This window comes from Alternaria ethzedia (genome assembly GCF_023757985.1).
Source record: "Alternaria ethzedia strain BMP 0044 chromosome Unknown scaffold_45, whole genome shotgun sequence".
Classification (NCBI taxonomy): Eukaryota; Fungi; Ascomycota; class Dothideomycetes; order Pleosporales; family Pleosporaceae; genus Alternaria; species Alternaria ethzedia.
The window spans coordinates 59,741-73,156 of NW_026056238.1; the positions used below are offsets into that span (position 1 = coordinate 59,741).

General features: G+C 54.8%; 7 protein-coding genes across 7 annotated transcripts; 4 read left to right on the forward strand and 3 right to left on the reverse strand.

Moving 5' to 3' along the window:
- Positions 1-48: 48 nt before the first annotated feature.
- Positions 49-727, reverse strand: J4E87_010259 (uncharacterized protein; the record flags this gene model as incomplete). Its single annotated transcript, XM_049381833.1, has 2 exons — positions 49-506; positions 562-727. 2 exons carry the CDS (start codon positions 725-727, stop codon positions 49-51), a joined length of 624 nt encoding a protein of 207 aa, XP_049228400.1.
- Positions 728-1,227: 500 nt separating this feature from the next.
- HHT1 (histone H3.1) lies at positions 1,228-1,810 on the reverse strand (the record flags this gene model as incomplete). Its single annotated transcript, XM_049381834.1, has 4 exons — positions 1,228-1,545; positions 1,605-1,638; positions 1,698-1,727; positions 1,782-1,810. 4 exons carry the CDS (start codon positions 1,808-1,810, stop codon positions 1,228-1,230), a joined length of 411 nt encoding a protein of 136 aa, XP_049228401.1.
- Positions 1,811-2,338: 528 nt separating this feature from the next.
- On the forward strand, positions 2,339-2,781 carry J4E87_010261 (uncharacterized protein; the record flags this gene model as incomplete). Its single annotated transcript, XM_049381835.1, has 3 exons — positions 2,339-2,348; positions 2,432-2,569; positions 2,618-2,781. 3 exons carry the CDS (start codon positions 2,339-2,341, stop codon positions 2,779-2,781), a joined length of 312 nt encoding a protein of 103 aa, XP_049228402.1.
- A 1,450-nt stretch (positions 2,782-4,231) lies between these two features.
- On the reverse strand, positions 4,232-5,375 carry J4E87_010262 (uncharacterized protein; the record flags this gene model as incomplete). Its single annotated transcript, XM_049381836.1, has 2 exons — positions 4,232-5,207; positions 5,257-5,375. 2 exons carry the CDS (start codon positions 5,373-5,375, stop codon positions 4,232-4,234), a joined length of 1,095 nt encoding a protein of 364 aa, XP_049228403.1.
- Positions 5,376-5,949: 574 nt separating this feature from the next.
- J4E87_010263 (uncharacterized protein) lies at positions 5,950-7,708 on the forward strand (the record flags this gene model as incomplete). The annotated part of the gene is made up of 2 exons (XM_049381837.1): positions 5,950-6,086; positions 6,139-7,708. 2 exons carry the CDS (start codon positions 5,950-5,952, stop codon positions 7,706-7,708), a joined length of 1,707 nt encoding a protein of 568 aa, XP_049228404.1.
- A 1,664-nt stretch (positions 7,709-9,372) lies between these two features.
- J4E87_010264 (uncharacterized protein) lies at positions 9,373-10,378 on the forward strand (the record flags this gene model as incomplete). Its single annotated transcript, XM_049381838.1, has 4 exons — positions 9,373-9,471; positions 9,521-9,757; positions 9,807-10,153; positions 10,201-10,378. 4 exons carry the CDS (start codon positions 9,373-9,375, stop codon positions 10,376-10,378), a joined length of 861 nt encoding a protein of 286 aa, XP_049228405.1.
- A 552-nt stretch (positions 10,379-10,930) lies between these two features.
- On the forward strand, positions 10,931-12,243 carry PEP2 (Vacuolar protease A; the record flags this gene model as incomplete). Its single annotated transcript, XM_049381839.1, has 3 exons — positions 10,931-11,023; positions 11,076-11,241; positions 11,303-12,243. The coding sequence occupies 3 exons, from the start codon at positions 10,931-10,933 to the stop codon at positions 12,241-12,243; spliced, it is 1,200 nt and encodes a 399-aa protein (XP_049228406.1).
- Positions 12,244-13,416: the final 1,173 nt, after the last annotated feature.

Below are 13,416 nucleotides of genomic sequence, written 5' to 3' on the forward strand. Positions count from 1 at the left end.
GCATCACATACAATCTACACAACCACATCATAACAACCACACCACCCATCAACCCTGCATAGCCTCAGCAAAACCCCCCGTCTCAAACTTGCCCCCCAACACCTTATCCACCCCCTCCTTAAAATCCGGCATATCATCCGCCCTCCCATCAACCCTACTCCATCTCACAATCCCCTCTGCATCAACCCCAAAATTGCCCGCCGTCTGCCACCGACTCCCACTCTCAGTCGGCCTCACGCTAATGCCCTCTTTGCTCAACTTGCTCGTACCAGGTATACTACCTAGCACATGCCACAGACTGGACGTGCCTAGGCCCCACGCGGCATATGCTTCGCGTTCTGCATCAACAATGATGTTGAGGTTGGGCTGCGTGTTCTTCTCCGGTTCAGGCAACGATGCAAGCCAGCGGTCCGTAGCCGCCTGGTCGCTGTGCGAAACGGCTATGAAATGTATGTCTGGGTGAGCGGGCGCGAGGGCGCGCATGTTTAGGAAGGTTTTTTCTGCGACTGTGGCGGTGTTGGTGAGATTGCATCGTCATGATCTTTTGAGCAAAGTACGTACAAGGACATCCGCAGTGCCGGAGGAAGCTGATGATTGTCGGTTTGCCATCTTGTGCTGGTATGGCAAGTTTGGGCGTGGAGGGCGCCTTTTGGCCGACGGCTGGGACTTCAGCAGTCTGCACTGTGGGTGGCGACATCCATGACCAGAATTCGGTTTGCCAGGTCATCGTGAGGAGGTATGTGTTGGATGAAGATGCGCGATTGCGCAGCATTCACGGGAAGACATCGTAGTAGTCTCAATTGTTAGTGTACCGTTCGCCGAGGTGCTGGTCATGATGGGCGAGTTAGTAGCTGCGATGGGCGTCATGTTGCGGGGTGAGTGCCGCATCGCGACTATTCGCGACCAGTCGAGATAGCGCAGTGGCATGAACACCAAGGAGCGGGGCGACGAAGAGTTGGTGATACACTGAAAGTCGAAGCAAACATCACAATCATAGACGAAGATAGAATGAAGTAGAAATCTGTTGATTTCGTGGAATATCGCCAGTGACCATCACTGATTAACCTGGATATACTACATGCTCAGCACCGCTCGTGTGCACTCATAAACCGAGTTGAAGACCGTGAACCATGAACCCAAACGCCTAAATATCCGACCCAAAGACCCAATCCATCACCGACCCGAAGAAGTTGTCATAGTCGTGTCGATATATCGAAGGTGAGAAGCTTAACCGCGCTCACCACGGAGGCGGCGGGCGAGCTGGATGTCCTTGCTCTGGATGGTGACACGCTTGGCGTGGATGGCGCAGAGGTTGGTGTCCTCGAAGAGCGAGACGAGGTAGGCCTCGACGGACTCCTGGAGAGCGCCGATGGCAGAGGACTGGAAGCGGAGATCCGACTTGAAGTCCTGAGCGATCTCACGGACAAGACGCTGGAAGGGCAGCTTGCGGATGAGGAGCTCAGTCGACTTCTGGTAGCGACGGATCTCACGGAGGGCGACGGTTCCGGGCTTGTAGCGGTGAGGCTTCTTGACACCACCGGTTGACTGAAGAAAAAAAAATGTTAGAGGGATGCATCGCATGATGAGGTGAGGATGGTACTAACCGGTGCGGACTTGCGAGCTGCCTTGGATGCGAGCCTTGAAGTGAAGTTAGTATGCTGCGATGAGGTGCGAAGTAGAGCTGAGGCTAGACTAACTGCTTGCGGGGGGCTTTGCCACCAGTGGACCTGAGATATTGTTAGTATGATTGTTATTGAAGAGTCGATGAGGCTGAAGCTTACTTGCGGGCGGTCTGCTTAGTGCGGGCCATGTTGTTGTAGTGGGATGGAGATGGAGATGTGGATGTGGTAGATGGTTGTTGTGATGGTGAGTGGAGTTGAGTGGATGAGAGATGGAGGAGGGTGGGCGGGCGCAGCTTATATGGTAAATGGGGGGCGGGCGGCTGCCTGGAAAATCAATCTTTGTTGCGCTCCCTCACAGCGCGCACCAGGAACACCAAAGCCATGCTAAGCATGCTAACCTGCGCGCGCTGCAACTTCAAAACCACCAAGTCCACACTGCGGCGCGCATTCCCCATTGGCTCGCTTGCTGCGCGCCCCGATTGGGAAGGGGCACGGGCGTTGATCTGGAAAGCGCGCCCGTGCGCGGCTTTGATCTGGCGTGGCTGGCGTGTGATCCGGCGCGCAAGACGACGCGCCCCGCTGCCTCATAAACACGACGCCCGCCGCCCCAACTAATTCCCATCATCACCAAAGCATCCAATCCACTACTACCACTCTCTCACTCTACAACCAACAATACCCTCTCCCCAACACAACAACCCCCCACATCTATCAACATGACTGGTCGTGAGTATTCCCACCGCCTCCACAGTTCGGCGCGCTCAACGCGTCGTCCTTCACCATCAACACTTTACTAACGCGTCTTCCAGGCGGCAAAGGTGGCAAGGGTCTCGGAAAGGGTGGTGCCAAGCGCCACCGCAAGATTCTCCGCGACAACATCCAGGGTATCACCAAGCCCGCTATCCGTCGTCTCGCACGTCGTGGCGGTGTCAAGCGTATCTCAGCCAGTATGTCTCTTCCACTACCTCCCTCACAACCTCGCTAACCCACCCCAGTGATCTACGAGGAGACCCGCGGTGTTCTCAAGACCTTCCTCGAGGGTGTCATCCGTGACGCCGTCACATACACCGAGCACGCCAAGCGCAAGACCGTCACCTCCCTCGACGTTGTCTACGCTCTCAAGCGTCAAGGCCGCACTCTGTACGGTTTCGGTGGTTAAGCGCGTCGTCTTCTTCTCGCTCTTACGGTTTTCAATGTTACGACTTTTGTCCGGCTGGCTTCTTCAGCAGTCTACGGTCGCCTCTTCGGTGCTTGGTGGGATGGTCATGGCCTTGTATAGTATAAGAAGGCTCGGAGTTCACGGTTATATCAGTCAGGTTCTGATTTGCATGGAATGATACCATAATAACTTCATCTACTTGTCTTCTGCTGTGATGTGCGACGCGTCTGCGGACCTTGTGTGAACGCGGTGGTCATTGCTGTTTTGCTCCACTTGCACGGTGTGCTGTTCCGCCTTTTGTCATGCTAGTGTGTATGTGAACTAGTGCCATGTACAGTTTGCCAGACCGACTTTCATCTCGTTCGCGTTCACAATGGACAGGACGTTTGGTGACTCATTGACTGTGCCGTCTGACCGGTCGTAGCATGACTCATAGCTTATTGCCACATGCGTGAAGAGGGCTGTGAAGTTTGGCTGTTGAGCTTATGACGTCATGTGTATCTGCTACCAACGGCCGTACAACGCGTCGGGCTATATGTGACTGATATGTGCCATTTTGTATTTTTGATATGCGCATGACTGTATATTTGCATTTATATCGCGCTGTGCATCTAACCCGCGTCGTATGGTTGTGAATATACGCGTAGTTTGACTGCTCCGGAAAGACGCTTCCGCATACCTCCAACGCGTAACCCTCCACAACAATGCTCGAACAATCTCAAAATCGCGTGATGTGCTTTTGTGTGTCGTATCAGTCGATTTGGAGAGTTTGAGCTGATTTGAGCAAGATGTGGTTGTGTTGGAATTTTTTGAAGATGTTACGTGTTGAGTCCTAAATACCAAAAACATGCAGCAAGACTTTCTACACAGTGTGAAACATAGACACAACAACCCAAATTCGGATGTTGTTAAATGGTATCGGAACATCACAGCATGTTCCAAAGCCCCAGAAATTACAGTATGAGTGGTTTTTGCATATTTCCGAGCGATGTGGTGGGTTGCGCAATACTTCCGGGTGGTGAGCATGCTTGGTGGAAGCCGCACCGAACGTGTACGCAAGCCGCGCATGTGTACAGCATGCCATAACGTCACATAAGAAACAAAGGACTCGCTAGAATCGGCACGAACACCCATATGTATTATCATCATCATCATCATCATCTACACGACGCAGGGTATCACACGAGAGATAAAGTCTCAACAATGGTCGGTCAAGTTCATCATGATCGTTGTCATTGAGGTGGCAATATATATCCATCGAGGTCCAGATACCTAGGTATTATCCAAGGTCTGTATGCAAGAGACAGGGCAGAAGCGGCTCTCTTCACGACCCTACCAACACAGCCGGTCGCCGCCGTTCGAAAGACACAAGCAAACCAGCCGCAGAGCAAGAGAAGTTTCACAGCCCCGCCATCATCCCGCAAACCCAGACACCACATCAGTAACCTCCCTACTGCCCACTAGGAACCCGATACGGCCCATACCCCGGCTTAGGAAAATCCGGACTCCCATCCTCATTCCAGCCAAACTTCTGCGCGCGAATCGACCTCGCACTCCACCCATTCGTCGGATCCTGCATACCATGGTAAACGATCCAATCCTCGCTTCCATCAGGCGACGTCGTAAACGACGCGTGACCAACACCGTACGCCTTCTCGCTAGGGTTCTGGTAGAAGACGGGGTAAGGATGCTTGCGCCAGTCGCTAGGGTTCATGGGGTCGTCGCCAACGAGCTCGAGCTGGCCGAGACAGTAGTTGCGGTTGTCTGAGCGGGCGGCGCTGTAGATGAGGAAGTTTTGACCGGTGGTGGGGTTGGTGAGTTGTTGGGGGCCTTCGTTGGAGGAGAGGCGGTCGTTGATGGAGCGGCCGAAGGGGGTCTTTTCCCACGCGTACTCAGGTACGGAGATGATTTGGCGCTCGGAGAAGGGGGAGACGGTGGTGGAAGGGTCGGACATCTTGGTGATGCAGAGGTTGGCTGGCCAGCCGTCGTACTTGTGGTACCAGCACGAGTAGATGTGGTACAGTTGGTCGGCGTGTTGGAAGTAGGTTCCGTCGATGGCGAATTGATCGTACGTCTCGAGTTCGCTGTGGTAGCGATACTCGGCGGTCCAGGGGTCTTCGCCTTCGCCGACGACGGTGAACATGCGGTGGTTGACGGCGGGGCAGTTGTACTCGCACCACATCTCCACCTCGGGTGGTGGGGAGTCGAAGTTGGGGTCTGCGGTGAAGATTACCCACCAGCTTCCGTCGATTTGGTGGATCTCGGGCGCCCAGAGGTCGGTGGAGTAGGCTTGGTCGGGCTCGGGGACGAAGATGGTCTTGGACTCTGCGGCGTCCCAGGAGGTCAGGGACTTGCTGCGCCAGAGGGTGATGTTGACGTTGTTGGTGTAGGTCATGTAGTAGTAGTCCTCGTGGCGGAACATCCAGCTGGATGATGTTCAGACGGATGGTAACATAATTTGGAGGATTGACTTACGGGTCTGCTCCAGCGCCCACGATCGGGTTCATGAATGTAGTCGAATTGGTCGCGTTGGGCATGGCGTACTGGGACGCGCCCACCGCAGCAAGACCCGCTGCAATCAGAAGCTTGAACATGTTGCCGTTACAATTTCACAGATACCGGGGAAGGGAGGCGTAGGAGGTGAGTTCAACAATTTACCCGGCTGTTCAGGTACTTATGCGGAGAGGAAGCGGGGTGGTGGGGATCGCAGGGTGCCTAGCAAGTGAAATGGGGAAGATACAGAACCTTTCGGGCTATGCACGATCGTTTTACTGTGGCGGCATAGCGTAACTCTCGTACAGGGAAACAGGTAGCATTTCCCTACAGTAGTCTTGTGATCCTGCATAAGTAAGATCGCGCTGCAACCTTACAGACAGCCCTGGAGCCAGCTAGAGCCGAAGCGGCAGGGTACCGAAGACTACGCAAATTAAGGCATTGTCCGTGCCTCAAGAAGTCCATACATTGACCATCGTGATCCTGCTGACGCAATACAATCCGGTAGTAGACGAGGCTGGAGTTGTGTTGAGCGCTCAAGGTTCCCCGCGTTGGACCAGCCACGCTTCTTTAGCGTAGCCTCGCGTGGTGCAGGCGCGACCCGAAGACGCCAGCAGAGGCTTGGCACATCTTTTGCGAATCACGACTCTCCACCAACCTCTCAACTCGCGCACCATGAACAACTCGCAATTCAGGCGGCTGCTAGTCGAAACACCAAAATCTCAGGATGACGGCAAGGGCAAGTCACCTGCAGCGGCAACGCCCAGGGCGGTGCTGGGCGCGCGCAAGCACTCGAGCATACCAATGACACCGTAAGTATTTCTTATAGTTTCTCGCGCAGGACTGATGCTAACAGATACGCAGTCGCCAGGTAGGCAAGGGCTCGATTCAATCGGACTTTGCGCGTCAACTCGCCGAACGCAACGCGAAGAACAACCCACAAAAGAAGGCTAGGAATGTAGTGCCCAAAGGAACGAGGCTCGCCGCAGGCTACACCGACCGCACGAAAGCTTACACCGACGAGGAAGACAACGAGATCGCCAAACGCGTCAAGAACCTCGAGGAGTCTATGAAGAAGGGCGAGATCGATCGCGAGACGTTCGAGAAGCTGGTGCAAGAGATTACGGGTGGTGATGTCGGGACCACGCATTTAGTGAAGGGCCTGGACAGGAAGCTGCTCGAGAGAGTGAGGCGGGGCGAGGATGTTCTGGGTGGCCTTGACAAGAAAGAAGAAGAAGAAGAAAAAGAGGAGGAGGAGACTGAAGAGGTACCAGAGGTCGAAGACGCGTTCGACGAGCTGGCAGAGGCGGATGTCGGCCCCATTACACGCGAGAAGACCGAGAAGAAGGGCGAGAAGATGACTGGCCCACGTCCTGTCGCTGGCGTCAAGAGGAGTCGTAATGACATCCTGAAGGATCTCAAGAGGCAACGGGAAGAGGCAGCAGCAGCCGCCGCGGCCGAGCACGAGAAGAGGTTTCCCACACTGGGACCAGGCTTCCGCAAGATCAACGCCCAGGGAGACACACGTATCGAGACAGACGAGAAGGGCCGTGAGGTGCTGATCATCACCGGTCCGGATGGCAAGGAGAAGAGAAAGGTCAAGAAGCAGAAGGTCGAGGAGCCAGCGCCCGAAGTGCGTCACGATCTGGACGATGTGAACAAGCCGATCAATATGCATAACCTTCCTGAGCCGAAGAAGGAAGAGTCAGAGGACGAGGACATATTCGCAGGAGTCGGGTCGAACTACAACCCGCTCGCAAACTTCGACGACTCAGATGACGAATCGGATGAAGAGGCAGTGAGGGCAGAGACAGCGAAGACGGAGCCTTCTGTACCCAAGCTCGATGCTGCAGAATCACAATCAGAAGGCGAAGTATCTTCAGAAGCAGAGGAAGGCGCGCCAGCGAAACCCAAAGACACGGCGCCCGCAGCGCCCGCCAAACGAGACTACTTCGCAACCACAGCCCGCTCAACCTCCACAGCCGAACCCTCCGACCTCTCCGCCGCCGACGCCACCGTCCGCGCCGCCCTCGCCAAAGTCCGCAACCTGGACGAAAACTCCACACTCCTCCAAAACCTCGGTTCCACCGACCCCAACGACCCCGCATCGAAAGAAGCGCGACTCAAGAAACGTGCTGCCGAGCTGGCAGCCTCCGATCGCGATATGGAAGACATGGACATGGGTTTCGGAGCATCGCGATTCGATGACGCAGAGGAGATGGAGCGGGAAGGCGAGAAAGTCAAGTTCAGTCAGTGGAAAGGACTGGGTGCTGAAGGCGATGATGAGGATGGTGAGGACGGGGGTAAGGGGCCGAAGAAGGTGAGGAAGCGGGGTGGGAAGAAGAGGAAGGGGGATAAGAATAATGCGGATGATGTGTTGAATGTTATGGAGAGGCAGAAGGAGAAGAAGGAGAAGACTAAGACGCTTGGTTGAGGGAATAGTTTGATAGGATGTATGATGTTATCTTCATGAGACCTCGGGATGGGGGTTTGGTTCAAGCACCAGATGGGATGATGTAGTCTCTGGCCCCTTCTGTACTAAACAACACCACAACTGACCTTTCATCTAACCCCAACGTCTCCTTCATCCTCCTATCCTCACACACCCTCTTCAACGCCGTCATCGTCGCAGCTCCACACGGCCCGTTCTTCACTCCCCTCTTATGCAATTCCAGCAAGTCATTATGTACATCAATATCTCTTACTGTAACAATTACATCAACCCCCTTCCTTAACACCTCCCACGCCGTCGTGCTCGTCGTCCCGCAGTTCATGCCGTTGCAGATTGTATGGCCGGTGGAAATGGGTGTGATCTTGCCTTTCTCCAGACTTGTCTTGAGGCTGGCTGCTGTATCTGGCTCGACGGTTATGACAGTAGCGGTTTGGGCGAGGGACGAGGACTTGTAGTGCATGGTTACGGCTTGTGCCCAGGAGCCTACGCCTACGGCGGCGATGGCGTGGGTTACGGGGGGCAGGGACATGGAAGTGAGTTGTTTGTCGGTTTCTGTGAGCATGGTTATGTAGCCTTGTACTACATACTATTACACGTTAGTCCCCACAGTTGTATAGATAGGTGAAGACATGAACTGGGACATAGGAATGGGACATTACCTCAGGAATCTCCTCATACCCCTCCCAGCTCACATCCATAACCAACATCCCCCCCTTCTCCGCCTCCTCCTTCGCCTTCTCAATCGAGAAATCGTAATCCCCATCCACAACCACCACCGTCGCGCCCTCACCCCTAATCTTCTCCTGGGTCGCCTCATCCATGAAATCAGGCACGAAAATCACTGCTTTCACACCAAGATACTTGGCCATCCGTGCAACAGCCCTGCCCCAATTCCCTTCCGTACATGTCATCAACTCCACGCCTTCTTTTCTTGCTGCCGCACCCAGTTCATGTAGTGTGGCGGTGATGGGTAGGGAGCATTTTTTGGTTAGGGCGACTTGGATGGCCCAGGATGCGCCGAGGATTTTGAAGGCGGGGAGGCCGAGACGGGCAGATTCGTCTTTTAGGAGGATGTGGCCTAGATTGAGGGCTTGGGCTAGGTTGGGGAGGGGGATTAGGGGGGTGACGGCGTAATCGGGGAGGCTGCGGTGGAAGGGCTCGACGGAGGGGTTGGTGGAAGGGGTGGTGTGTTTGTAGGTTGAGGCGGTGGGGTTGTGGAACATGGTGGATGGTGGATTGGATGGAGGATATGTGGTGATGGAGTTGAGGTTCAGAAGGAAGAGAATGTGATGTTTAGTCGCTCATCTGTAATGGGGTCGGTTGGAAGGCTGATGCTCGGTTTCCACTTTGGGAGATCCAAGTCCTATATACATCGCAAGACCCATGGATCGTTCGCAGGGCGTGTCAGGCGTCTACATCGTCCACGCATACAGACTACGGTGCATTACTGCAAGCCACCACGAATGCCATGCGCGTCTCCTCCGACGGGAAACGCTCAAGATGGATAAGGCGGATGGTGCAACGTGGGGGGAATGTGGGACCACTCAGGGTCTCAGCAGCTACGTCACTCCCGAGGTCTTTCTTACGCAGCTGCCTTCGCGTCTCTGTTTCACGCAAACTTCAGCATCACCACGAGAACCACCACCATGTCACAGCAAGGAGTGCATGCGGCGTTGGGGAATATACCGAGAGTAGTAGTGCGACCAACGGTGGATAATGTTGTAGCGTCGACGTATCTTGTCAAGGTATTTGGAGTTGTTTAGCTGTTGTCGCGCATGTGCTAATAGGCAGCAGGGCATCGTCTTCTTCCTCGCGCACCCGTTCCTATACCCTCTACTCAAAGCGCGACTACTACCGGCAGTACTCCTCAGCCTCTTCGTCCTCATAAACCTCTTCGTATGGACGTTGCTGCCTCAGGTCCTCTTCCTCAAGATATTTCACACGGCGGGTAGTGCCTGGGTCAACGCCGTGTTCCTCGTTCTGGGAGAGGGAGCTGCGATAGTAGCATTGCTATTCGAGTCCTTCTTGGTTGTACGTCTACACACACTCCACGCTATACTCAGGTACTAACACTGTCTAGGATGAGTCGCAAGTCGATGTGTTCGACGCTGTCCTCATCTACAAAGGCTACGAAGACCTCGTCCGCAAACACCGACCCGTCACTGAGGATGCGCTGAACGACCCTGTCCGCCGACTCGGCAAGCCTACACGCTCCTCTGTCTACGCGCCGTTCTCCTTCCGCCAGATCGCCGAGTTCGTCATCCTGCTGCCTGTGAACTTTATACCATACGTTGGGGTGCCGATATTTCTTTTGCTGACGGGCTATCGCGCGGGTCCGTTCCAGCATTGGCGATACTTCCAGCTTCTGGGCTATGACAAGAAACAGAGGAATCTTGCCATCAAGAAGAGGAGGTGGCAATACACTTGGTACGTCTTATGCGTATGGGCATCGTGACGCGACTAACAAACTGCAGGTACGGCACAGTCTATCTCATGCTGCAGTATGTACCGCCGCTTAGCATGTTCTTCCTCATGACAGCACCAGCAAGCTCGGCGTTGTGGGCCGCGGACCTGGAGAAAGCGCGGAGGGAGCAGGAGGCGAACCTGGCTGAGGCGCCGCAGTACACGGACGAGCCAGACACCGCTGTATGATAGTGTTATCTAGTTGGTCGGAATACACCGCGTTGGAAGACAGCACAGCATTTGTGTTTGGGATCATCTGCGGACCTGAGCGATAGCTTGCTAGCCCGAGTGCTGAGGTCATGGAAGCTTGACGCGCGTGATCACGGGATAGCTTGCGCGCTCGAAGCCCACCGTATCCTGATTTGTGTATACGACGAGACACGTGAGATATGTCGCTCAAACGCGCGACAGCTAATCAACCAAGTTCTACCGATTAAAGTGGCTGGCACAGCACAATGCAGACCTCGGTTCTGGTTGTCTGGGGCATGGCGGATGCGCCTGGCGCAGGTACAATCCTCGAACAGGGAACGTGTCACGCTAGCCGCACTGTCGGCCAGGCAGCACTGGTCACATTCGTCATTCGCCCGCCGCGCCTTCCCCAGCCCCATAGATAGCTCCAGCTTGAGCTCCGTCCCCAACACACCACTCACTCCCCCATCTCTCCCTCTCCACCCGCCATCCCATCTCCCATCCATCCATTCTTCTTCCATACCCCATCCGTCTCCATCAACGTCCGCAATCATGAAGACGGCGGTGCTCCTCGCAGCAGCCACTTCGGCCTCGGCGGCTGTCTATAAGACGCCGCTCAAGAAGGTCTCTCTGTCTGAGCAGCTGGTAAGCCATCGTCGCATTTGGACGCGCAAGATCGCAGTCTAACCGTGAGCAGGAATTTGCCAACATCGAGACCCAAATGGCTGGCCTCAAGCAGAAGTACTCCCAGCAGCACATGACCGGCCTCAAGGCCCAGTCGCACATGGAGGCTGCGCTCAAGGCGCCCTACATCGCCGATGGCACCCACCCCGTGCCCGTCAGCAACTTCCTGAACGCGCAATGTACGTATCCGAAGCTCCGCGCGCTGCGCAGCATAGTGTGGCGAAAGCTAACAGGCGCCAGACTTCTCTGAGATCTCTCTCGGAACTCCTCCCCAGACCTTCAAGGTCGTTCTCGACACGGGAAGCTCCAACCTCTGGGTCCCATCGCAGAGCTGCAACTCGATTGCCTGCTACCTTCACACCAAGTACGACTCTTCGGCGTCGTCAACCTACAAGAAGAACGGCACCGAGTTCGAGATCCGCTACGGATCCGGCTCGCTCAGCGGCTTCGTCTCGCAGGATGTCTTCCAGATCGGCGACCTCAAGGTCAAGCACCAGGACTTCGCCGAGGCCACCTCCGAGCCCGGTCTCGCTTTCGCCTTCGGCAGGTTCGACGGCATCATGGGTCTTGGCTACGACACTATCAGTGTCAAGGGCATAGTCCCCCCCTTCTACAACATGCTTGAGCAGGGTCTCCTGGACGAGCCAGTCTTCGCCTTCTACCTCGGCGACACCAACGAGGGCCAGGAGTCCGAGGCTACCTTCGGTGGCATCGATGAGAGCCACTACACCGGCAAGATGGTCAAGCTTCCCCTCAGGCGCAAGGCCTACTGGGAGGTCGACCTCGATGCCATCACCTTCGGCAAGGAGACTGCTGAGATGGACAACACTGGTGTCATTCTTGACACCGGTACATCTCTGATCGCTCTTCCCTCCACCATCGCCGAGCTCCTGAACAAGGAGATTGGTGCCAAGAAGGGCTTCAACGGCCAGTACTCTGTCGAGTGCGACAAGCGTGACAGTCTGCCCGACCTCACCTTCACTCTTACCGGCCACAACTTCACCATCAGCGCGTTCGACTACATCCTCGAGGTCCAGGGATCCTGCATCTCTGCCTTTATGGGCATGGACTTCCCCGAGCCAGTAGGACCTCTTGCTATTCTCGGTGACGCTTTCCTCAGGAAGTGGTACTCCGTATACGACCTTGGTAACTCGGCCGTCGGTCTTGCCAAGTCCAAGTAAGCTTCTGCTCCCGATGTCGCCCCATTACGGATATCATACAACTCTGGAACGTCATGGAAATGATGACGGCGTTTGGATCAAATTGTAGTTAGGTTTAATGACTTGGGTATTCGGTTGTACAAGAGTACATCAGCTAATGAGAAGGATAAAGAATGATTGTGCCCTTGCATGTGATGTTTGAATATTCGCACATGGGTCTCTGCTTCCTGTTGCAATCTTGACACGGTAACATAAATGCATTAACGACACGATTTTGTAGAGCTTTGGAGCTGTCCCCCACAAGATGAATCCACGAAATAACATGCCCTCCACGAACCTGCGGGCACGGAAGGCTCATGCGATGGTCACGGGCTTGGCGGTCGGCAGAACAACGCTGATATATACTGCTACAACAGCCCATCCTTTCACATACGACCATAGGATTCTGAATCATAGCGCTTCCCGTTCGCTCAGCGGTACTCAAGCAGAATACCGGCGCATTAGTACTCGGGTGGGTGACCACCGGGGAATACGCGCTGTTGTATGTTTTTGCCTTCTTTTTGCCATTTTTTGCATGGTGGAACATACCTTTCTTTTTGCCAGATCGAAGAACGGGCAATCCGCGGGCGTGGGCTCATGATCGTGCTATTTATCCCCATCCGTTTGTCTGCGCCTCCGTTGGAGTACCTGGCTGTCATCGCGTGGACTATTATAGTCCACGTTAGCGGACGGCAGCGCCTTGGGCTGGCGTTTACACGTGCACCTATCGATAAGTCTGACCAATGACGTCTGTAGACTGCACCAACGGACCTGGGGGCTTGCAGCTTGCAACCTAGAAGCATGTGGGATGATAACGGATTCGAGTGAAATATAGATGAATACACTGCCTGTCACACTCCACAGTTACCGGTCGCGGTCGTTGCCTGGAGGTGTGCGTGGGTAACCTTATCGTATCGCGCTAGTAGGTACCCCGGACGCATGCAGCACGCTCCTCAGCCACGAGACAGCTACAAGTCATTCCCTCAACGCTCCAATATGTGACCTTTAACGATCTCCCAACTGCCCTGCAGCGAGCGATACCTTTTCAGATAGTAACTCGCAATACACTTCTGAGTCCACATCGCTGCCTTGACCAACCGTGGTACATCCGCCAGCACATCCGCGAGCAACCTTGACGATCCAATAACTGTTGAG